Below are 25,927 nucleotides of genomic sequence, written 5' to 3'. Positions count from 1 at the left end.
ATGAAACTGGCATACTAAAAAAAATTGATTGATTTTGTTTACATGTTAAAAGGAAGAAACAGGAGTCAGCACATAAGTGTTATGTAAATATTAACCTGTTTGGCCACCATCTGCTCAAATAGGTGAATATCCAAATGCCACTTCTGGATGTTTGGTCACACAGGTGTTTTGTGCTACATTTTGGGAACTTGAGGTCCAGGATAAAATTGTGCATATGACTTCAGTGAAAATATCACTTCAAAGTCCAGACTACCATTGTTTTTTGACAACCTATTCATTTAGTTATAGCTTCTATTGCTCCTTCGGGTGGTCTTCTGTATGCCGAATGTCGGGATCCCGGAATCCAAGACCCCCCTGGAGGGAGAATAAAAGCCCCCGTGCCCGCAAGGGGCTCCTTAGCGCTCGCCACGCTGTCAGTATGCCGGCGGTCGGGCTCCCAGCACCGGTATGCTGGTCGTGGGAGCCCGAGCGCCGGCATACCGTACTACACCCGCTCCTTCAGTTCTACTCAATGAAACATCATGTATTTCTTAGTCATTTGATTAGTGTAAGGAGCCACTATGGCTTTCCTTTCCAAGTGTCACATATTTTTATGTTTAAGTATGTGATTACCAATGCACTTTCCCACATTTAATGCACCAAAATAATGCAAAAGTATCCCTATTGAAATTATTGACCACCAGTTCATTACTGTCTCCCCAGAGCACATACAAAACTCATTCTGCTAACTAAAAACACTCTTCAGAAATTTGTTCATCTATAAATGCCTCTGAAAATACACAGGCACCATCCACTCTTTGAAGTTCAATATTATGGAGGAAATGTAATTGGTTGCAAGATTAATTCAAATTGACTGATTAAATTAAATTAATCTCACCAGAGTTTGCAGCATAGTTTGCCAAATTTGAGTGTAAACTCACCAAATGTGATAAATTGCAAGTTTCAGGCTAATTCAGCAATTGTTCAGCAATGTTTGCCAGATTAAGGAACTACATTAGTTGGCATTCAAGTGTGTTTCCAGAATGTTTGCTGGAAACATGCTTTTTATTTAAGAAAAAAAAAAAGCATAAGGTTCCACCCATCTAAGCATAACCAGAACTTGCGCCTAGGCTGGTATTGGAAAATATTGTGGAGGTAAGGAGTGTTTGGCATCTCTGTAATTTTTCAATTACTAGCACTAGGCTTGACCAGCCAGGGCTAGTGGAGCCATAGAGATGACCCTGCAGTGTGGCGGTCCCCCCACCATCATTCCACCAGTCCTAGGCCAGTTGACACCAGGGCTGTTTTCCCCATGGGAGCGGGGAATGTACAGGACCAACTTACAATAAGCCCTACAGTAGTGACAATAGTGCTAGGGCTTGTTTCTATACTCCTGGTACTTTGGATACAGAGGTAATGGTTAATAGCATAGTTGCCTACCCTCCCACATTCTGCAGGAGACTCCCTGAAATAGTAGCAATCTCCCTGACTCACTGAATGGTCCAGCATTTTTACTGTAGCTGTTACATTCTTGGGGGAAAAATAAATCAGATACATACATTAAAATGGGATCATCAGCCCAATTTCCCTGCATTGGTTATAATAATACACAATGATCCCTATGGCTACATGCATTATAAATAAGGATTCTCGTGGCCACTTACAGTATTTGGAACCTCTTATAAAACACAATACACTAACAAATCCTGCAAAATATCAGTGTCTTTTCTTCAACAAGTAGATCTTACTCACTTTGGGGCTCATTTACATTTGGATGTAAAGCATGTTTATGACATGCCTCTCAGATGTAGCAGTACATGCCCGCACTGATAGGTGTTACTTTCACATCTCCCTGAAATGCTTTTTCAAAAGTAGGCAAGTATGGTTAATGGGATAATTAATGTTGTTTCTTAGCAGTGGATTACTGGCTCCAGCATGACTGCCATGATGGCACATGGAGAATAAAAAATGCCAGTATGCCCGGGTATCATGGGCCTGTTGATAATCTGGTGGTAAATGGTTTTGCCTTGTAAATGATTGGCGCTTTAAAAATCTGGGCATTCTCAGCTGAAATCCTGCACCTCTGGCAACTTGGACCCTATTACATTTACCCCTGTAGTCCACCTGTGAAAAAATATAATATTAATTGTACTATTAACCATTACAGTATTGTAATTCAATTTTATTTATTTTACTTTATTGCTGAAAGTGGTAAAACTCTTGCTGACTATAGTTTTTCCTTTCTCAACCGAACAGGAAGGAATTTGAAATCAACCAGTTGACATCCAAAATTGAAGATGAACAATCCATTGTCATTCAGCTCCAGAAAAAAATAAAGGAGCTTCAAGTAAGCAGAATTAAACTAAAGCGGACTGTAATGTATTGTAATAAATTCATTCTTAAATAAACTGGTCTGTGAACATGTAAAGGATCCATATTTATTACTATATCAATCAGTAAAACACATATGCAGTACACATATGCTTTGTGTGCAGTTTGAGTTGTATACAATTGCCAATAGTCAATATACATTCCTTATATCTTACAATTGGCACTCAGTATTGTGCAAACTCATATGAATATTTTAATCAATAGATATAGGATGGAATTCAATTGTAGGTGAAGTGTGTGAATTGCTGATGCAGCGACATTTGAATACAAGCAACAGCACCGAATCTCGCACCCCTCGCCCGTCCACCCAAAAAAAGTATTTTAAAACATTTTCCATATATATGCATCTATGTTTGTTATTTTATTGCTTATCTATAATGTTGCTTGTATTTCCTTTTAGGCTCGTATAGAAGAGTTAGAAGAAGAGCTGGAAGCAGAACGAGCCGCACGAGCCAAGGTAGAGAAACAGAGGTCAGATCTCTCCAGAGAGTTAGAAGAATTAAGCGAGAGGCTGGAAGAGGCAGGGGGAGCAACATCTGCCCAGCTGGAAATGAACAAGAAACGGGAAGCAGAGTACTTGAAGATGCGCAGAGATCTAGAAGAAGCCACTTTACATCATGAGGCCACTGCCGCAGCACTGAGGAAGAAGCATGCAGACAGTGTGTCAGAGCTTGGTGAGCAGATTGACAATCTCCAAAGGGTCAAACAGAAACTAGAGAAGGAGAAGAGTGAACTCAAGTTGGAGGCAGATGATCTGGCATCAAATATAGAACAGTTGGCCAAATCCAAGGTAATGTACATTTAGTGGCAACCGCATGATGTCACTGTCATATTTGTTTTAGCGGCTATATTATGAAAAGATTTGTTTTACAAAAACAAAACAGAACATATGTGTCTCTATTAGAAGCGGACACTACTGGTGGCAACATTTTCCCCTCCACATAAAACCCCACTGCTACAATGCTCCTCCTCAGTTCTTTTTCCAGTGTCCTACAAATCAGTTGGTTATGGGGCTCTTTAGCCTAGATTATGGTTGGTGTGTTTTTGTTTTACCCCCTTCATGAATCATTCAAGAAAATAGTTTTGTTTTTTTTAGGAATAATGTGGAATCAATGATTTAATTAAACTTTATCTGAATTTTGCAAACGCCTGCTGCTGTATTTAATAACACATGCAAAAATGCCCTTTAATATGAATCCAACAGATCACTGAGCATGAGTACTATAATGTCTGGTGGTGAGAGGATGGACAGTAATACTGTAACTGGATTTTAACAGTGACTTCAAAGGTTGAATAGGAAATATGTCCCATTTTACTGTGAACCTCTTGATTTGTTACAGGCCATATCAGAGAAACTCTGCCGCACATATGAAGACCAGCTTAATGAAGCCAAGGCCAAAGTGGACGAGATGACCCGTCAAGTAATTGACCTCACCACTATCAAAGGAAGACTTCAGACTGAAAATGGTGAGAGAGCTGTAATAAATATATTTGTGTTCTGTAATCATTGTATAATTTGTAATAATTCTAAAGTGAAGATTTATATAAAACGCATATGTGTATAATTACTTGATTAGATGTAAGTAAAGATATGGGATGAATTATTGTGGACCCATTGTACAGAGGGTTCTGAAAACCAGAAACAAATAGTACATATTTGCTGATGTTCAGTGGTAACGTCATACACAAGTCATAATCACACAGTGTCTTCTGCTTACTACAACTATGGAGCTGATTCTGAGTAGAACGCATCTGCTGAATATCCGTGCATCTGCAAGTGGAAACATGTGCCATCCCCACTGTTTTAACGTCAGCCGCCACAATCATCACCATTAATACTGCGACTTGAGATCAGTCAGAAAAATGCTTCCCTTCCCTATACGCACAACTCAATCACACAGAGCTTTAGATACACTCCCACAAGTCAGGGTGGTAAGCGTTCGCATTGTTGCCATACAAATTCATGGAAAGACATATCTGGCCAAGTTCCATAGACATAGAATGGTTGTAAGCAAAAATGCGTATATATGTTCCTGCAAATGTGCTGCATGCAAAAACTCAGACAATTGCGTCTGACTCAGAATCAGCCCCATAGTGAGAATAATTAAATATATATATATATATATATATATATATATATATATAAAAGTAACGAACTGGGTGTGGTGTAGGATGGATAAAGTTGTGCTCAGGACAGTTTAAGAGAGGAGGGGGCCCATATGCAGTCTCTATGCGGGCCCCGCTCTCTCGTTAGTGCACTAAGTAGACACTGGCACTGTGCTCTACTGCTCCTGTGCCGATCTCAGATAAAATGGTGACTGCAACATTTTTCCAATGAATTCTGGAGCATTAGCAGAGAGGTGAGTAAAGTCTATGGAAGCAGGGTGTGTGCACTGCACACCCTGCACCCATTACACCCATTATATATTAGCCCAAAGATGGCTCAGAGTTCTAGGCACAAAGAATTTGCAGTTCATTTATGTAAAACTACATAATGTGATATTTATTTATCTTTTTTCTTTTCCTTTACTGAGACGTTTGAGTTTTACCAAATACATGTTTACTCAATAAAAATAATGAAATAAGTGATGTTTGACTTTGACACAGTAACATGAGTATGTGGAGTGCACAATTACAAATGACATCTTCTGCCTAGTGAAGTATTAACAGTAAATATATCCCCTGAAGCAGTGGTACCTACTGCATGCAGCCAGTCCTCTTCTCACTGCCTAGACTGCGGTGCCATGACCTTACTGAATGTTCACTGTAAGGGATGAGCGGACACGTCACATCATGATCTGCAATAACGCATCTATCCTACGTTTTAATACATTCATATTTTTTAGACTATTGTTACAGAAACTTAATGAACTCTTTTTTGGAAATGTACAAAATAGGAGAATTTGCCAGACTTCTTGAAGAGAAGGAATCTTTAATAAGCCAACTATCCCGAGGAAAATCTTCATTTACTCAGCAAATTGAGGAACTGAGAAGACAACTTGATGAAGAAACAAAAGTAATATATGTAGAACAGTATTTATTTTCTTACAGCACAAACATGCCATGTCGGGATTTTGGCATCGGGATTCCGGCATCAAGATTCCGTCTGCCGGGATCCCGTGTGCCTGGAGGGTGTGGTATAGAAGATAGATAGTGTCAATAGATAGACACCATGGGGTAAATTTACTAAGATTCGTATTTTCCCGTTTGAGGTCAAAGTTCAATCACGAATGACATCGAAAGTGTAAATATGCAACCAATGGTGGGAACTTTGTAGTCAGCGGTTGACCGAAAGTGACCTCACCGCTGACCACAAAGTTCCCACCATTGGTTACAATGGAGCGCATAGGCGCTACATTGTAACACTGCCGTGTGCCGCCTGTCAGACAGTACAGGAGCACACAGCCGATCAGGAGGGTGCCTCAACGTGGCACTCCCTGATTGGCTGAAGAAACCCACTTAGACATCAGTCAGAGGGGGTTTCTGGCATTCGGGGAAAAGGGTCCCATGTGAAGACATGGGTCCCCTTTCAGTTCGTGGTCGGGTGTCCCGTGTTTTTATTTTTACAAGTACGTGGATTACAAATGGAGTATCCGAGGAGCCCTCTACACTGGATTTGGTGAGTAGGATTTTTTCAACAGGTACACCATGGATTCTACTGGAGAAGAGGACCGACCTTCGTGTGAACATAAGGTAAGTATGTGTATATGGTGGTGTGTATGTATGCATTAAAGTTATACTTTCAAGGTGTGTGTGTAATGTCTTTATTGGGGTATTTTTTTTAGTAGTAGTACTACAGGTACCAGCGGGCCCGGTTTTCCACCGCATGCTGGTACTTGTGGTTCTCCAAGTACCAGCTTGCGGGGGAGGCTTGCTGGGACTTGTAGTACTGCTAGGCTATCAGCCCCCCATCCGCAGCCCATTGGATGGGGGGGACAGCCTCGGGCTTCACCCCTGGCCCATGGGTGGCTGGGGGGGGACCCCTTGATTGAAGGGGTCCCCACTCCCCCAGGGTACCCCGGCCATGGGTGACTAGTTGGATTGTTGATGCCACGGCCGCATGGAACTGTATAAAAGTGACCCCCGGCTGTGGCATTATCTGTCCAGCTAGTGGAGCCCGGTGCTGGTTTAAAAAATACGGGGGACCCCTAAGCTTTTTGTCCCCCGTATTTTTGGAACCAGGACCAGGCGCAGAGCCCGGTGCTGGTTGCTTAAATATGGGGGAACCCCTGTCAATTTTTTCCCCATATTTTTGCAACCAGGGCCGGCTCAAAGAGCCCGAGGCTGGTTTGGTTTAGGAGGGGGGACCCCACGCATTTTTTTTTTTTTTAAATATAACATTTCCCACCCCTTCCCACTGAAAAACATGCACGGATCTCATGGATCCGTGCATGCCTATACAAACACGGGATAAAAAAGCAGGTCTGGTTTTTTTTAGCACCTTTTCACGATTTGTATTTTAGCACGGCAGTGTTTGGCTATTGTCGGCAGTGTTTGTGTTTTGCACTTTTTAGTAAATGACCGATTTCTACCAAATTGCAGGCGTATTTATTCGTGATTTTTTCCTAGCACTTCCAAAATATTACGAATGCCCTCATCACTGCCGTGATTTTTGCTTAGTAAATTACCGAGATGACACTTTGAAGAAAAAACGGCATCTCGGTCAAAATCGGGACCTTAGTAAATATACCCCCATATGTTAGACAGACATTAGGTCAAAAGGTCGACATGGAAAAAGTAAACAGTACAAAAGGTCGACATGGTCAAAAGGTCACCAGGGTCAAAAAGTCGACATGAAAATGGTCGACATGAAAAAGGTAGACACCATGGCCAATATTTACTAAGAATTCGAGTTTTTCCGTTTTGTGTTTTTTTTTCTAAGTCCCAATCCGGGAATTCACTAAGCACCAATCTCGGCAGTGTTTGGACTATTCGTAATGGTTTGATTTGCAAAGTTCAGAAATACGAATGAATAGACCATCGGTCAAACGCGGCTGTTATTTCATACAATACGGGCATTCACTATTCATTCGTATTTGGGTGTTAGTTTCTGAGTGCTCAAGTGCGGGTCTGTTTTTTTCAGAATCGTTAAAAAAAGTAGCAAAAAAATAGACCTGCTTTTTCCAGTCGAGATTGGATAACCATGCACGGATCAGTGAGATTTGTGCATGGTTATCTATGGGAAAGGGTCTGTTTAGTGTAAAAACTGGAAAAAAATTGCGTGGGGTCCCCCCTCCTAAGCATAACCAGCCTCGGGCTCTTTGAGCCGGTCCTGGTTGAAAAAATATGGGTAAAAAAATGACAGGGGTTCCCCCATATTTAATCAACAAGCACCGGGCTCTGCGCCTGGTCCTGGTTCCAAACGTACGGGGGACAAAAAGCGTAGGGGTCCCCCGTATTTTTGAAACCAGCACCGGGCTCCACTAGCCAGGTACATAATGCCACAGCTGGGGGACACTTTTATACTGGTCCCTGCGGCCCTGGCATTACATACCCAACTAGTCACCCCTGCCCGGGGTACCCTGGAGGAGTGGGAACCCCTTAAATCAAGGGGCCCCCCCCTCCAGCCACCCAAGGGCCAGGGGTGGGGTGAAGCCCGAGGCTGTCCCCCCCATCCAAGGGCGGCGGATGGGGGGCTAATAGCCTTTTGAAAAAATGTGAATATTGTTTTTAGTAGCAGTACTACAAGTCCCAGCAAGCTTCCCCCGCAAGTTGGTACTTGGAGAACCACAAGTACCAGCATGCGGTGGAAAACCGGGCCCGCTGGTACCTGTAGTACTACTACTTAAAAAATACCCCCCAAAAAAACAGGACACACACACCGTGAAAGTATAATTTTATTACATACATGCACACCTCCAAACATAAAAAAGAAAAATGGAGGCTGCGCTATATAGAGGAAAGAACAGTATAAACACTCAATAAGTATTAAAAGAATTTATTATAAAACATGGATTTCTTTAAAAGCAGGAATTCTGTGCAAGATAATGTGCCAAATATATGCAGAAAAAAATAGATTTGCCAATATTATGCAAAAGTTGGATTTTACCCAAATGCTGGTACAGGATTAGTAGGAATTGTTCTCTAGGATCCGTTCCATATTTTGCCCATCAATATAGTGTCCAGTTATAATCCGGTATGGAAGGTACCTTTTAATATTGCTGAAGAGAGTCCATAGAAGACTTCCATATGCCGCTAGAGGATTAATGCAATGTCTCTTTGATGTAGAGTACCTCATGCAATGCGGAAATAGGCTGGTGCTTCTCTCGGGCTCTTTCGGATTACTGGTCAGCAGAATGGGCTGGTTCGGGTCCAATTCAGAGATGTCCTGTTCCAACGGGTGAATACCTGACGCGTTTCGCTGCATAAACCCTGCAGCTTTTTCAAAGGTGTATTCTGATGTCTGGGTTTATGGCTTTATATACCCTAGACAAGATGGTGGCTTAATTGGCACCTGGATGCACATTTCCTGTTTGGCACATAATTGCTTAAGGTTATGGAAATAAATGTATACAAAGTTGGTAGCTTAGCTAATTACAATAAGACTGGTGAAAGTTTATTCAGCCCGGTTTCCATGGAAACCAGATATAATATAATATTTGCAATTAATCTCAACTCATTTGCCTGTATGCCGAGACCAGCTAATAAAGTACAAATTCAATAGGGTCTCCATGGCTACCGGCTGAAAATTCATGTAAATATCCCATGGGAACAATGGTTTCTATGAATAGGAGGACGCGGCCGAAAACCGCGTCGTCATGACAATAGAGGGAGGAGGGTTTAAACCTCCAATCATGTGGGGACAACAATCCGCCCACTACAAGCCGCGTTTCCATGACGACGGCCCGGACACTCTCACTGGCTCCTTAATCCATTACGTCACCTCCGGTCGCGGTTGCTAAGGCAACGGTCCGGCAGTTGACGCCGCATCTCCGGGGCTCCCTCTCTAATAATAAATGAAATAAACTAACCAGGAATCTGAGTCCAACGTCAACAATGAGGTTATATTGTCATTTAGAAATTTACGGCCCGGGCACTTCCACTGTGTCCTTGATCTAATACGTCACTTCCGGCCACGGTTGCCAAGGCAACGGTCCGGGACGTTACATCCACGGAGCTCCCTTCTTAACAAATAAAATAAATTAATTAGGAATCTGAGACTGATGCCACTAATGAGGTTATATTGTTACTTGGAAATGTAAATAGTTTCTTCACCCAGTATACACTGTTTTAGGCTAAATACCTTATTCATCAGGTGACCTAGGTCACATGACTGACATTGATCACATGATTTGTAACTCAACCTATGAAATGGGCTCTTTCAGAGGTCTCCATGACTACAGAGCCATATACAAATCCTCTGATTGGACCAATGTATTCCATGTTAAAATTATAAGGAAATGAAATGTTTATTTAAACAGTCAAAACAAAAGCTTTATATAATTCATATACCGTTTTATATAAGTAGGTCTGTCTCCTATATATATACATACATTTTTTTATTGTTTTAAAGATTAGAAAGAGAAATAATAGTGCCAAACAGGAAATGTGCATCCAGGTGCCAATTAAGCCACCATCTTGTCTAGGGTATATAAAGCCATAAACCCAGACATCAGAATACACCTTTGAAAAAGCTGCAGGGTTTATGCAGCGAAACGCGTCAGGTATTCACCCGTTGGAACAGGACATCTCTGAATTGGACCCGAACCAGCCCATTCTGCTGACCAGTAATCCGAAAGAGCCCGAGAGAAGCACCAGCCTATTTCCGCATTGCATGAGGTACTCTACATCAAAGAGACATTGCATTAATCCTCTAGCGGCATATGGAAGTCTTCTATGGACTCTCTTCAGCAATATTAAAAGGTACCTTCCATACCGGATTATAACTGGACACTATATTGATGGGCAAAATATGGAACGGATCCTAGAGAACAATTCCTACTAATCCTGTACCAGCATTTGGGTAAAATCCAACTTTTGCATAATATTGGCAAATCTATTTTTTTCTGCATATATTTGGCACATTATCTTGCACAGAATTCCTGCTTTTAAAGAAATCCATGTTTTATAATAAATTCTTTTAATACTTATTGAGTGTTTATACTGTTCTTTCCTCTATATAGCGCAGCCTCCATTTTTCTTTTTTGTGTTGTCTTCTTGGGAGTGACTCCCCTGTAATATTGGCTGCCGCTTAGCGAACCATCTCATCTCACAGCGCCTGAATACCCTTGGGTACATTTTACCTTATTCTTGCATCTACACCTCCAAACATACATACTTACCTATGTTCACACGAGGCTCTGTCCTCTTGTCCCTGTAGAATCCTTGGGGTACCTGTGAAAAAAATTATACTCACATAATCCAGTGTAGAATCAGACCTTTGTATAATCCACGTACTTGGCAAAATAATAAAACGGAAACCCGACCACACACTGAAAGGGGCCCCATGTTTACACATGGGACCCCTTTCCCCGACTGCCAGGACCCCCCCTGACTCCTGTCAAAGAGGGTCCCTTCAGCCAATCAGGTAGCGCCACGTCGTGGCACTCTCCTGATTGGCTGTGTGCTCCTGTAGTGTCTGTCAGGCTGCACACGGCAGAGATACAATGTAGCGCCTATGCGCTTCATTGTAGCCAATGGTGGGAACTTTGCGGTCAGCGGTGAGGTTACTTTCGGTCAACCGCTGACCGCAAAGTTCCCACCATTGGCTACAATGGAGCGCATAGGCGCTACATTGTATCTCTGCCGTGTGCAGCCTGACTGACACTACAGGAGCACACAGCCAATCAGGAGAGTGCCACGACGTGGCGCTCCCTGATTGGCTGAAGGGACCCTCTTTGACAGGAGTCAGGGGGGGTCCTGGCAGTCGGGGAAAGGGGTCCCATGTGTAAACATGGGGCCCCTTTCAGTGCGTGGTCGGGTTTCCGTTTTATTATTTTGCCAAGTACGTGGATTATACAAAGGTCTGATTCTACACTGGATTATGTGAGTATAATTTTTTTCACAGGTACCCCAAGGATTCTACAGGGACAAGAGGACAGAGCCTCGTGTGAACATAGGTAAGTATGTATGTTTGGAGGTGGCAATGTATGTAATAAAATTATACTTTCACGGTGTGTGTGTGTCCTGTTTTTTTGGGGGTATTTTTTAAGTAGTAGTACTACAGGTACCAGCGGCCCCGGTTTTCCAACGCATGCTGGTACTTGTGGTTCTCCAAGTACCAGCTTGTGGGGGAGGCTTGCTGGGACTTGTAGTACTGCTACTAAAAACAATATTCACATTTTTTCAAAAGGCTATCAGCCCCCCATCCTCCGCCCTTGGATGGGGGGGACAGCCTCGGGCTTCACCGCTGGCCCTTGGGTGGCTGGAGGGGGGGACCCCTTGATTTAAGGGGTTCCCACTCCTCCAGGGTACCCCGGCCAGGGGTGACTAGTTAGGTATGTAATGCCAGGGCCGCAGGGACCAGTATAAAAGTGTCCCCCGGCTGTGGCATTATGTACCTGGCTAGTGGAGCCCGGTGCTGGTTTAAAAAATATGGGGGACCCCTACGCTTTTTGTCCCCCGTATTTTTGGAACCAGGACCAGGCGCAGAGCCCGGTGCTGGTTGATTAAATATGGGGGAACCCCTGACATTTTTTCCCCCCATATTTTTTCAACCAGGACCGGCTCAAAGAGCCCGAAGCTGGTTGTGCTTAGGAGGGGGGACCACACGCAATTTTTTCCAGATTTTTTAAGACTTAAAACAACTTTTTAAGGTACACAATGAAGCCCTGCATGGATCTCACAGATCCGGCCGGGATTCCTTGTGTTTTGTCAGGCAGTGTTTTACTCATCACTCCCGTAAAACACTGCCTGATATTACGAATCACATCGACATCGGAAAAAACGAATGTGCAAAACTCGGCAGCTTAGTGAATGATCGTATCAGGATTCAAAAAGTTGCAGTAAAATGCACCCGATACCATTCGAGTTCAAACACCCTTCAAAACGGCCAAAACACGAATCTATGTAAATATACCCCCATGTTTTTTGCATTTTTGTGGCTTGTGTGGATAGTTTTGTCATCTGGGGCCCCCAATTGTAGAAAGACTTCGCTCGCCACGCTTCAGGCTCGGTGGCTCGCTGTGCTCACCGCAAGGTTTATAACCAACTCTATGCCGACATGGATAGAGAAGGTATGAAATAGTCCAAAAACATGTTCATTTAAAAAAACAAAAACATTTGTCTATCTTTTTTATAGCGACCATTTTCCTGTCGACCCTTTGACCATGTCGACATTTTGACCACATCGACTTTTGTACTGTCTACCTTTTTCATGTTGACCTTTTGACCCTGTCGACCTAATGTCTGTCTAACATATGGTTTCTATCTATTGACTGTCTAACTAGACACTGTCTATCTATCAACCGGATACTGTGCCTGGATCTTGACCGGATCCCATTATATGCTGATGCGGCTGTAAAGAATGAGAATGTCCATTTGGCAGACTGCAAAATGGAAGGCATGTACAGTTAGCTACTGTTGTTTTTCCCACAGGCCAAGAATGCACTGGCTCATGCTCTGCAGTCTTCCAGACATGACTGTGAGCTCCTGCGTGAGCAATTTGATGAAGAACAGGAAGCTAAAGCTGAACTCCAGAGGTGTCTGTCCAAGTGCAATGCTGAGGTGGCACAATGGAGAAACAAATACGAAACGGACGCAATTCAGAGGACAGAGGAATTAGAGGAAGCAAAGTATGCTGTCTATTTTACCTGTAGCAATAAAGTCATGCTCACTACAGTATCTTACATGGGATATAGTTAATTTTCCAAAGGACGGGATCCCGGTGCTCAAAATACCGACACCAAAATCCAAAGGGCGCCATTAGACCGGCATCTAAATCCCAACGGAGATCAAGATGCTGGTGTCAAAATAACAATGCCCGGAATCCCGATTGTTCTTTCAGCGCGACGCACTCGTGTCCTGCCGCAGGTGGTGGGAGGTTAGGTTTAGGCATCAGAAGGGGGGTTAGGGTGCAAGGAAGGGCATGGTTAGGTACCAAGCGGGGAGGGTTAGGTTTAGGCAGCGGGGAAGGGAGGGTTAGAGTTAGGCACCACTGGGGAGGGTTAGGGTTAGGCATCATCAGGGAGGGTTAGGCACCCATAAAGGAGGGTTAGGGTAGGGAACAGGTGAGAGTTACGGTAATTTCTGGGGGGCTAGCGGGATTCTGATGGTCGGGATGCCACTATTCTGACCACCGGCATCCCGCACATCGGGATATCATACTGAATACACTTGCATATAGATATTTATCACCCAATGTGCACTTCAGCAATATGTCAGGTATCAGCAACTGATGTATTATTCAGTGGTAACATATGTCTGACTAAAGTAGAATTCCAGTCACAATAGCCATTTACTCTGCCCATACAGCTACCACCATGTTCTGAGGTGCTGACCTTCTGCAATTTTGTAACAGGCATTTCTTCGCTGAAGGAGGACAGTAGAACTTTGAATTACAGTATATGTCTTGGTTACTGCTGATAGATTAACCGATTGAGAGGAAATGGGTTCTATTGGCCTCTTACCCTAACCACATTTAACTACCTGACTATAGAAACTGCACATTACTCTATACTGATGATATAGTGGAAGATATCAAAACTTGGAGAGAGATAAAGTACTCATGAATCAATTCCTAACTGTCTCTTTACAGGCTGAGTTGAAAAATGACAGGAGCTGATTGGTACTTTATGTCTCTCCACTTTATTTCTCTATAAGCTTTGATAAATCTCCCCCATAGTCATATAGTTCAACTTTAATATACGGTATAATATAACAATAGTGAACTGAAAAATAGAATTGATACATTTGAAATTTTTATTTTACTTATTTCGATCCTACGTCCATAGGAAAAAGCTAGCTATACGTCTTCAGGAGGCTGAAGAAGCGGTTGAGGCAGCTAATGCTAAGTGCGCCTCCCTGGAGAAGACCAAGCACCGTCTGCAGAGTGAGCTAGAGGACATTATGATTGATCTGGAGAGATCTAATGCTGCCTCTGCTGCCATGGACAAGAAGCAGCGCAACTTTGACAAAGTTATAGCTGACTGGAAGCAGAAGTATGAGGAGGCCCAGGCTGAACTGGAGGCCTCACAGAAGGAGGCCCGTGGCCTGAGCACAGAGCTGTTCAAGTTGAGGAATGCCTATGAAGAAGTGTTGGATATTTTAGAAACTTTAAAAAGGGAGAACAAGAACCTGCAAGGTATATGGCTTACAGGAAGGAATTCTAGCGGACAGGAAATAGATGGTGATGGCAATATACATAAAGAAAATCACATGAAAAGCAGTGTTCAGAGTTTACATGAAATGACATTTGCACCTAGAACACATTTTGCAGACATGTTACTGGTGCTTTAACTGGCAAGTTTCAAATAGAACTGTCTACAATACATGCATTCTGTTGTATTGCAATAGGTTGACCAGGTACCAAGGATATAACTAAATATATATTGCTTTTCAGAGGAGATTTCAGATCTGACAGACCAGGTCAGTGAGGGCAATAAGAATTTACATGAAATAGAGAAGGTGAAGAAACAAGTGGAACAGGAAAAGTCAGAGGTGCAGATGGCCCTGGAGGAAGCTGAGGTGAGGACATCACATAACTGACAAATAATAACTAATATAGAATGCATACAATATTCACTAGATAGCGCATTACACATCAAGAATAAATTACTGTACTAATATGAAGTCAATAAAATGATGGGGGTTATTCAGGTCGCATCACTAAATGATATTACCGCAATAACCCCGTTGTCGATGCTAGTGCGCACGCGCAGGTCCCGTCCTGCAACCTGCAACTAGATCTGCAACTTGCGGTTGCAGCAGTATGACCCTATCCCTAAACCCAATGTTGGCATTTCACAAAATGGCAGCATTTCACTTGTCGACATGTGCGATGTCCACTTTGTGAACATGTCAACATTTTGCAGATGTTGACATTTCAACTATGTCAACATCATAACGGTCGACATTGTACTATCAACATTATAAAGGTCAACATTGTACCCTTCTACATGCTGACTGCATCCCAGTTTACAGACCTGATCGTCAATTCTTAACTATTGAATTTATCATTTCATCACATCTTATTATCAAACATAAACTAATTTTTGTGAAGCTTTTAAAATAATGCTGCATCTTGTAGTCGTGAAAATACAGTACAGTACATCAGCACAGTACAGAACTCAGTACAGCATATCATCAGCACAGTACCTTGAGTAGCTTCAGGTACAGTAAGCTGGTGCCCAAAGCATGTTTCACAAATACAGTATCTCACAACCAAACCAATATTTTCCGTTGCTCTGTAATATTTAGGGGCAGATTTAACAACGAGTGATATTCCTGTTATCACTCTTTACATATGGTAAATGGTGCTCCAGCTCCTGTCATGTGTTTGAAAAATGATAGAAGCTGATTGGCTGGAGCATTTATCATTCGTAATGAGTGATAACAAGATCTTCACTCGTAGTTAAATCTGCCCCTTTATGTTAAAATGTTATGGCGCACAGGCTGTACGTCACAGCATCATGCAGCCATCACCTTCTTAGTACTCATGAAGTACAGTTAAGCTGTATAATGTTGTGGTCTTCCATTTTGATGATCTCTCTGACAGGGCAGCATAGTTTCACATAAGTTAACAATGACTTATACCACTAAACAGAATAGATGTTTAAACTGAAAATAGAAAATGCGTTTGTTACTCGCATTACTTTTATTACACTATTGGATGATATGCTTTCTAGTTTCACATTACTTTGACAATATACTGTATAAAAAACAGCACGTTAACAAATGAGATTATAATACTTTTATTTACCTTCTTCTTAAGGGTGCCCTTGAGCATGAAGAAAGCAAAACTCTCAGATTTCAGCTGGAACTATCTCAAATAAAAGCAGAATTTGAAAGAAAACTGTCTGAAAAAGAGGAAGAGACAGAAAATATAAGGTATTATCTGTTCAAAGTATTGTATTTAATAATTAATAATTGGATTATGAGTAATTGTATGTCATTTTTTTTATTTGTATTGCGTTATTACTAAATCACTGTCAATCAGTTTTAACGGCAAATCTTGTTTTACAATGTGCCAGGATTCAGGTGTTATCCTTAATATGAGTTTTCTCTGGTTGAAGCATGGCTGATAGAGCTATATGACACTGCTAGACTGCTGAATCCTTGCACAGTCTCGGGGCCTAATATAGGGGCGAATTCAGACCTGTTCGCTCGCTAGGGGTTTTTTGCAGTCCTGCGTTCACATAGTTGCCGCCCATAAGGGAGTGTATTTTCACTTTGCAAGTGTGCGAACGCATGTGTAGCAGAGCTGTACAAACCGATTTTGTGCAGTCTCTGTGTAGCCCAGGACTTACTCAGGCGCTGCGATCACTTCAGCCTGTCCGGGAACGGAACTGACATCAGGAACCCTCCCTGCAAATGCTTGGACACGCCTGTGTTTTTCCAAACACTCCCAGAAAATGGTCAGTTGACACCCACTAACGCCTTCTTCCTATCAATCTCCTTCCGAACACCTGTGCGAACGGATCCTTTGCACAAACCCAACGCTGTGCGGCAATCTGCTTTGTACCCGTGCGACACGCCTGCGCATTGCGGTGCACGCATGTGCAATTTAGACCTGATCACCCGCTGTATGGAAACTCAGCCTACCGATCAGGTCTGAATTAGCCCCTCAGATCTGATCGCAGCAGCAAATTTGTTAACTAATGGGCAAAACCATGTGCACTGCAGGGGGGGGGGCAGATATAACATGTGCAGAGAGAGTTAGATTTGTGTGGGGTGTGTTCAAACTGAAATCTAAATTGCAGTGTACAAATAAAGCAGCCAGTAGTAACCCTGCACAGAAACAAAATAACCCACCAAAATGTAACTCTCTCAGCACATGTTATATCTGCTCCTCCCCCCCCCCCCCCCCTGCAGTGCACATGGTTTTGTCCATTAGCTAACAAAATTGCTGCTGAGATCAGATCTGAGTTAGACCCCCTGCCTCTACAATGCTATTCCCTTCTGCTCTTACATATGGCAGTTCTGCCTATTAGCATATGCCAAAGCTACAATGTTAGCTTTATATATATGTAAACAAGGAATGCGCTCATCAAGTACTTCAAACACACAGACTGAAACCTATGAGTGAGGTGCCGCAACACTTCAATGAATATGTTTAAACAAAAAGACATTATCAACATATGGTGCACAGCAAATGTGTGTATCCACAGTACATCTCTTACAAATAAATTAATCTTAACACCAAGGGGGTAATTCCAAGTTGATCGCAGCAGGAAATTTTTTAGCAGTTGGCCAAAACCATGTGCACTGCAGGGGGGGCAGATATAACATTTGCAGAGAGAGTTAGATTTGGGTGGGTTATTTTGTTTCTGTGCAGGGTAAATACTGGCTGCTTTATTTTTACACTGCAAATTAGATTGCAGATTGAACACACCCCACCCAAATCTAATTCTCTCTGCACATGTTAAATCTGCCTCCCCTGCAGTGCACATGGTTTTGCCCAACTGCTAACAAAATTCCTGCTGCGATCACCTTGGAATTACCCCCCATGTCTTAGTGTTTAATACAGCTGCATAATAAGGTCCTATAGCAGATGCAAATGTTGGTTATTGATCAGAAATATGAAGTGATAGGAGGTTCATCTCATATTTGGGACTGATATTGGATATTTACAACTGATATAGGACCTACTAATACAGATAATGTAACACTGATACTTGGTGGTGAAATTAATATATTTGTCAGAGACATAGTGTACATGGATACAAATGTTAGCTCTATGTACAGAAGCTATATAGTAAGCGTTACATTTATTGTGCAGCTATATGCACTATACTGTTTTTATTATTTGTTAATTATTAGGAGAAACCAACAGCGTATCATTGAGTCACTGCAATCTAACCTGGACTCTGAAGCCAAAAGCAGAAATGAGGCCATTCGATTGAAGAAAAAAATGGAAGGAGACCTAAATGAAATGGAAATTCAATTAAGCCATGCTACTCGACAGGCTACTGAGGCAACTAAAGCCATGCGGAACTTACAGGCACAGACCAAGGTATTGATTACATTGATTGGCAGGTAGTGCATTGAGTGCAGGTAGACATCTGACTGGTTAAGTGAATGGACCATCAATACACATATTTTTATTTAGTTTCCAGAGCAAATAAGAATAAGAAATACATTCCAGAGAATAAATGCTGAGGTTAAGGGAGCAAAAGCAGTCATTATTCCTGTTTATCATATCAGTGGCTTCTCCAATTTAAGGAGGGTCTTCAGCTGCCCAATGCAAGCTAGCTGATGCGTGATGTGTTTCTTACCACATGACACTATGCTCTATAATGTATGCCGCCTCATGTGGCATTGGGTAATTTATGTTTTTAATAGTTCATTAATCCAGGGCCAGATTAAAAGCCATTTGGGCCTGGATTTGAAAATGTTCAAGGGCCTACTGTGAGAAGGGGAGGAGCTGTGACCCGTGCTGTGTGGGTGTGGTCACCCCCTACACTATCAGCCTGTTTCCCTAAGTACATCAAATGCAAAAATTGCATAATTTCTGTGAAAACTAGAAAAACTATTTTACACTTTTAAATGATTTATGGCTGACTGTGTGTCCACCTGGGTGGCTAGTCATCATCATGCTGCCCTTATGATGGTCCTATGTTTATGTGGAGAGCTGGAGCTCTATCTGCCCCATTGTTCATCTGGCCCTGCATTAATGTCTCAACAACAGATCTTCATACTGTACATTTAAAGTGGCACAATGTTGCTGTACTGCAGTTCTCTATATATTTGTATTACTTTGGCTTCTTTTCTGATGTTCTCAAATAGACAAATTACTAGACAGCAATTTAATTAATTACTGAGAACATAAACAACTTACATTTAGGGGTCTGTTTAGAAAAGTAAAGGGGAGCTTTTATCCTGCTTATTATCAGGAAAAAGGGCTTCTCTTAATTTTAATTGTGAAGAAACAGTGGTGAAAGTCATTTCACCGCTGTTTCACATTACACAGATTGCAATTGCTGGCACTATAGATGATAATGGGATCCAGGCTTTTATGCAATCTAAAAAATAAAGCATAGTATCGCATTGCAACCTTTTTTTTTAAATGACGCCATCTGAAGATGGCATTATGTGTACTCACTCGCCGGTACTGCGGATAATGATCTCTTCTCGATTTCTCCAAAAATCCACTGGGAGTATTGCTGTGTGATGTCACAAGAGGTGCGTCACACGGCTGCACTGCGCAGATGCAACATTGATGCCTGTTAGTGCCATCTTTCGCAAATGCAAAAGACAGTACTCCATTGAAAGAGCTCATAAAATATATAAATAATGTATAAATATAAATATTTATAAAATATATAAATAGTAAAAAAAACAAAAAAAAAAACACTAGATATGCTGCAAAAAGCCATTCCTATTTATATGTTTTCCTGATTATATTTGTCATAGAGATATACCATTTGTTGCTAAATAATCCACATATATTAAGTACAATGGTTCTTCTGTGGACCCTTTAGCTTCAATTTAAGGAAGCCTCAGCGGTGCAAGTATGCGGGTACGCTCGAGTACGGAGTACCCTTAAGAATTTGGCAGCGGGTACGCAGTACCACCTGCCACACACTTTGCCATTACCACAGTTATAATGTGCCACAAAGCAACAAGACAATGGTGCTTGGCAGCATGTCGGCTCCTCCCCTCTGTCAGTGCGACATTGGCTGTATTTTCCTGTTATAATGGAGGCATTATATTGCTATTAAATTGGGGGCATTACTATATATTTCTATTATATTGGAGGCATTAGTATATATTTTTAGCCTTGCCTCCAGATTCCCAAAAAAATAGGGGCTGTCGTGTGGCCAAGCCGCTAGTGTCATGTAGCCACTCCCACTAGCAGCATGTGACCACGCCCCCTCACAGCACTGGACCACGCCCATTTTTCGGCACTCAGTTCCACTAAGAAAATATTTCTACTTGCACCACTGGGAAGCCTCCACGTTACAGCTGTGTGGATCACTCAGTCTCTTTATAAATACACAATTCAAGTTGTTTCAGGTATTGGCTGTAATTTTCAGTGCTTTTTTTCTTTTGATATGCCATTTCTTGTATGTAGGATCTGCAAGTCCAACTGGATGATTCTATTCACCTTACTGAGGACCTGAAGGAACAGTCTGCAGTCAATGAGAGGAGGAGCAGTTTGCTTCAATCTGAGCTTGAAGAACTGAGGGGAGCATTGGATCAAACAGAACGTGCACGGAAACTGGCAGAGCATGAGCTCCTAGAAGCTACAGAAAGGGTCAACTTGCTTCATTCACAGGTTTACAATAAGTGTTTTTCTATCAACATAATATATATACATTACAGGACAAATTTACTTTGATATCTGTCAATAAACCAAATTTCAAGGCTCAGGATGGGTTTTAGGACACGCTTTCCCTTAGCTTGAGTCTTAGTCAAGAAACTTATGTCACACTTTTCCACTAGGAATGAGTATCCATGCACACTGAATCATTTTAACAAAAGCTGAACCTGTTGGCTTTTAGCTTATGTTGTTACTTGTTTCCACTTTTGAAGGACCTTAGATATTAGGCAATAATGTTTAGTAGATTGACTACCATTACATGTATTTGTAAAACATTACCTTTGTAGAACTCACAAACTACTGCACTGGTCTAATACATTTCGGTCTCCATCCATGCACAGAACACAAGCCTGATTAACCAGAAGAAGAAGTTGGAGAGTGATTTGTCTCACATGCAGAATGAAGTAGAGGAGGCCATTCAGGAATGCCGAAATGCAGAAGATAAAGCCAAGAAAGCCATCACTGATGTGAGTCTCGGCCACATCCAAGACATACTCGTATATTCCAAGATTGGAGACATCTTTTGCATTGTTTATGACCACGTCACTTGCTTAACAGACATTAGTTCACTGTGATTAGTGTTTATGAGACAGTACTTCAACCCTGTAGATTAGTATTAATAATACTAACAGTGTTTTCATATGCTGTTATGAGAACTGCATTATACATAATGGTTCAATTAACTACATTTTAGAAATGCAAATGAATCAGTAAAATACAATTTGTTACTTAATTCAACTAGAGTAGTGTCAGCAGACCATACTTCATATATTCTTTCTGTCTCCATCTTTTCTGTACACGTTTCTTTCATATAGTTCATACTAAGAGCACACAATTTTTTTTACGTCCGATTGAATCTTATAATTATCACACTAAACCATGTTCTTTGTGATTTCACTAAGTAGTGAATTCTAGATGGGGACAATGGGCCTGATTCAGATTTATATGCAATCCCGATGGTTTACGTACAAATCCGATGTTTGGGTGTCTGAACATGCGCATGACCCGTTCTGTGAATATGCAGAACAGGTTCTGCATGATTGCTCGCAGTCCCCCTTAGCCGCAGCGGGGTGGCAACATGTCGCTCCCGCTTTGTAGGCATCCAGAGTCCATGGTCTATATCACAGGACGCAGACTGCCTATACCTGGTACAGGAGCTCCAACGATTTTTGCAATGGTCTATCTTTGGATGCTGCACTCACAGATGTAGACAGGAGGCGACTATTTCATACAGACACCTCCTACAATGTTAAAAGATTTATTGTGCAGTATTACACAGTCAGTTCCATACCAGCAATACCAAACAGATATGAATCAGGCCATATATTTGCTTTGAATAACTCATAAAAAGCATTTTACACTTGAGTTGATTTATAGACAAATTATTAACACAGCTCAAGTAAATGAGGGAAAAATACAATCTGAGCTACTGTATTGCAGCATGAGTTAAATAACATAAAATCACAAGTAAAATTAATCCTACATGAAGGAATAATACGTGTCAGTTTGACTGTCTCAACAAAACCTGCCATCAATCCCCATCAATTTCTAAAGTTCTATCCTGACACACAAAAAAAAGCCACAGCCAAACCCTCTATTCTTTGAAAGCCTGCACAGATCCCCAATATCATAGAGCTCTGTACAATGCTTTCTATAGACATGCCTACCAGAGGCAGTTTGTTTATTTGGGTGAGATTAGTGGCAGTTTTGTGGCAGTTTAAAATCCTCCACCTAATAAATCTGGGGTTCCTATTTGTGTAACAGAAACAACATTGAAGGTGCTTTGATGTTCTGTTGTGTTCTTAAATCTGGATTCGCTGTGGTTTTATGGTGGTTTGGCCTATAGTAAATCAGTGGGATGCAATCCTGCCAGTAACCCGCTAGAATACTGTTGAAAATGTAAAACCTCTGAATTAGTAAATATATCCCAAATGCTCTAAAACTGCATACTGCAGGATGAACCCCTCAATCACCCAATTTACTACAATAGGAGCTTTAACTGACAGTAGTGGTTTATTTTCACATATGCATGCATACATTGCATAGCCATATGAAGGGAATTGGTACCTCTTAAGACAGCTCATTTACAAGTAATAAGACATGTTTTATATTATTTTTGGATGATTTTCATCAGCAATAAATATATAACTGTTTTTGAATTACTTTTGCAAACAATACAATTTACAATTTAGTGGAATTGTTACCCCATGTTTTCTAAAATATTCAGCAAAAATAATTTTACAGACAACTAAGTTTTTCTGAAATTATTGTGGGAACTGCTATACTGCTTATAGCGCACGTGTTCCATTGGCAATGACAGATTATTTATATTAAAGGCTGCCATGATGGCAGAAGAGCTAAAGAAAGAACAAGATACCAGTTCTCACCTGGAGAGAATGAAGAAGAATATGGAGCAGACCATTAAAGACCTACAGAAGAGACTGGATGAAGCAGAGCAAATTGCACTAAAAGGAGGCAAAAAGCAGATTCAAAAGTTGGAGTCCCGGGTACAGTATCTTAGCTATTTAATAAATGTTTAACGGATATATTGCATTTCTGGGAAATGTAGATCAATACAAGGGAGTCACAGACAAAACTGGTTGTAATATGACCAGGACACTTATCAATATCACCATCCTTTGTGGTGAACGGTCCACTTGTGCAGCGAACACAACACGGACAGGAATTTTGATGTAACCTCTTCCAGCTGTTTTTGTTTACAGACGCATATTACACATACAAGGGGTCATTTCACTATGTTTGTATTGAAGTCGCTGACTACCAGTGACACAATTTACTTTGTACCACTCAGGCTCTATCTTATGAACCAGACCCCATCCCATGCATCCTCTCACAGGAGCCCTGTCCTTATCCCCACACTGAAATCACTGCCAGCCACAGCAATAAAAGCACCCCTTACTTGAGATGTCCCATTCCACACACTATTTTGTATATGCTGTAAATGTGAAAGCAAGCCCTGCTTATACCCATATCGTACAAAATCTATATATTCAAGCGTCTATTAATTATAAAGTCAGTATTCTGTTTTCACTGACAATCCTTATCCATGGCTGTAGGTGCGTGAGCTAGAAAATGAATTGGAAGGAGAGCAGCGTCGCAGTTCAGACTCGCTGAAGGGAGTCCGCAAGTTTGAACGGCGTATCAAGGAGCTATCATATCAGGTATTATGGGAAAGTATTAGAAACATGGGGTAAGAGACTAAATATGCCACTATTAGGCTTATCTCTGAAATATCAGATGCTAAAGGACAGTAAGGAGGAGGATCAACTGTTAAAGGCCTTCATTTTTGTTTTCTTCTTAATGCTGTATTTAGTTAGGTGCAGTAGAGACGGGTACATCAAACAAAAATCAGATCTAGTCCTATTCTGGAGCTCAGGTTCCAGTCAGGATGTCAACATGTTCATAATGTTGATATATTTAGAATATACAGTTAATGTACTGACATAATATTAACATGTTTAAAATGCCAACATTGTGAATGCTGACACACGCAATTAGGATTAGGGTTCGTTTTAGGATATAATATCAGTGTCAGCATTGTGCCTGTTGACATGTTAAATGTTGACATTCACAACAATCTGAATGTCAATATATCAGACCATACCCCTGAATGTTAGCATAGAGACCGGGTGTGGATCACTGGGTCGACAGTAACTAGGTCGACAAACATTAGGTCGACCACTATTGGTCGACAGTGACTAGATCGACACCTGAAATAGGTCAACACGGTCATTAGATCGACATAGAAAAGGTCGACATGGAAAAAGGTTGACATGAGAGTTTTACATTTTTTTTGTGTCGTTTTCTTCGGAAAGTAACCGGGAACCCCAATTAGTGCACAGTGTCCCCTCGCATGGCTCGCTTCCATCGCCATGCTTCGGGTAAGGTGCCTCGCTCAGCTACCACTGCGCTAGGCACAGGTTACTATTCCCAATCGTAGTCCACGTGGATCGTAAAGTATGAAAAAGTTCAAAAAATTAGATTTTTTTTTGTAAAAACTCAAGCCAACATTTTCATGTGCCGACCTTTGCCATGTTGACCTAGTGACCATGTCGACCTAATGACCATATCGACCTAATGCATGTTGCCCAATAGTGGTCGACCTAATGAGTGTCGACCTAAAGACCGGATGCCTAGAGACCAGTAATGACCAGTACACAAATAGAGAGCCCCACATTATGGCTAGTGTACCATTATGCTTCTTTCTGGTGATGTGTACACTATACAGAACTCCATGCTAGTAATCCGCATACATGCAGGTCCCCCTCTTGACCTCTCCTCCTCTAGATGTCTCACTCCACCACCCAAGAGTCACCCAGACTCATCCCATATTACTGTGCTTGGTGTGGACTAGTATACAATAAAAATGCTATCACTAGTAAAATAATACCTGAAGCCGACACATGGACACAAAGGGCCTGATTCAGAGTTGCCCTCAAGTCCACTTTGCAGACTACTACCACTATCCATTAATGCCCCTTGACCTGCTGATTGCAATGTGGTATAAAATGAACTGCAGAACATTATAATGTTACATAATATGAACTGAGGACACTGTATGTCATAATGTGAGTTGAGGGTATTGTGTTGTATAATGTGTGCCTACAATATGACATTATGTGACATAGGCAACTACTATGGGGCAAAACATTAACAAGGACACTAATATGCTTCAGAAAATGAACTAGGGCACTATTATGGGGCACACAATTTACAACTGCTGCAGAGAGGTGTGTACACACCTGGTGCTGCTCTCAAAGTATCGGCAGTAGGAGCCAGGGCCCCTCTCTCTTTACGGGCCCATGACACCAGTCCCCGCAGTCCCCCCTGATGGCTGCCCTGGGCTAGACCCCTACCTGGGGGTGCTACACACAGCACCCTCCTTAGAAACATATGACATTTATCTGTTTGCAAGTGATGCATATACTGTACCAGGCTGTTCCCTGCAACTGCTGCTTTGTGTCAGCTTCAATTTCATCCTTAAAACAGTACTATGATCTTTACTCATCCTTCATCTTTACACTGATACATGTGAGCAGAGCTGTAACTAGACTTTTTAGTGCCCTGTGCCAGAGGGAGCATTGGTGTCGCCCCTCCCCCCATTTATTTTAATAG

General features: G+C 41.7%; 1 protein-coding gene across 1 annotated transcript in view; it reads left to right on the top strand.

Annotated features, from left to right (window-relative positions):
• MYH15 (myosin heavy chain 15) overlaps positions 1-25,927 on the top strand; it is a 90,957-nt gene that overhangs the window by 52,416 nt on the left and 12,614 nt on the right. The window contains exons 27-39 of the mRNA XM_063953636.1: positions 2,236-2,326; positions 2,771-3,160; positions 3,711-3,837; positions 5,268-5,386; positions 12,907-13,103; positions 14,262-14,611; positions 14,870-14,994; positions 16,241-16,356; positions 18,289-18,481; positions 20,543-20,746; positions 21,133-21,258; positions 23,128-23,298; positions 23,869-23,973. Coding sequence (XP_063809706.1) covers positions 2,236-2,326; positions 2,771-3,160; positions 3,711-3,837; positions 5,268-5,386; positions 12,907-13,103; positions 14,262-14,611; positions 14,870-14,994; positions 16,241-16,356; positions 18,289-18,481; positions 20,543-20,746; positions 21,133-21,258; positions 23,128-23,298; positions 23,869-23,973 — 2,314 coding nt within the window. The remainder of the gene's footprint in view (positions 1-2,235; positions 2,327-2,770; positions 3,161-3,710; positions 3,838-5,267; positions 5,387-12,906; positions 13,104-14,261; positions 14,612-14,869; positions 14,995-16,240; positions 16,357-18,288; positions 18,482-20,542; positions 20,747-21,132; positions 21,259-23,127; positions 23,299-23,868; positions 23,974-25,927) is intronic.

The sequence above is a fragment of the Pseudophryne corroboree genome, chromosome 2 (genome assembly GCF_028390025.1).
Source record: "Pseudophryne corroboree isolate aPseCor3 chromosome 2, aPseCor3.hap2, whole genome shotgun sequence".
Taxonomy (NCBI): domain Eukaryota; kingdom Metazoa; phylum Chordata; class Amphibia; order Anura; family Myobatrachidae; genus Pseudophryne; species Pseudophryne corroboree.
Note: the sequence above shows the minus strand (reverse complement) of the source record. Positions and strands in the feature narration are given on the sequence as shown.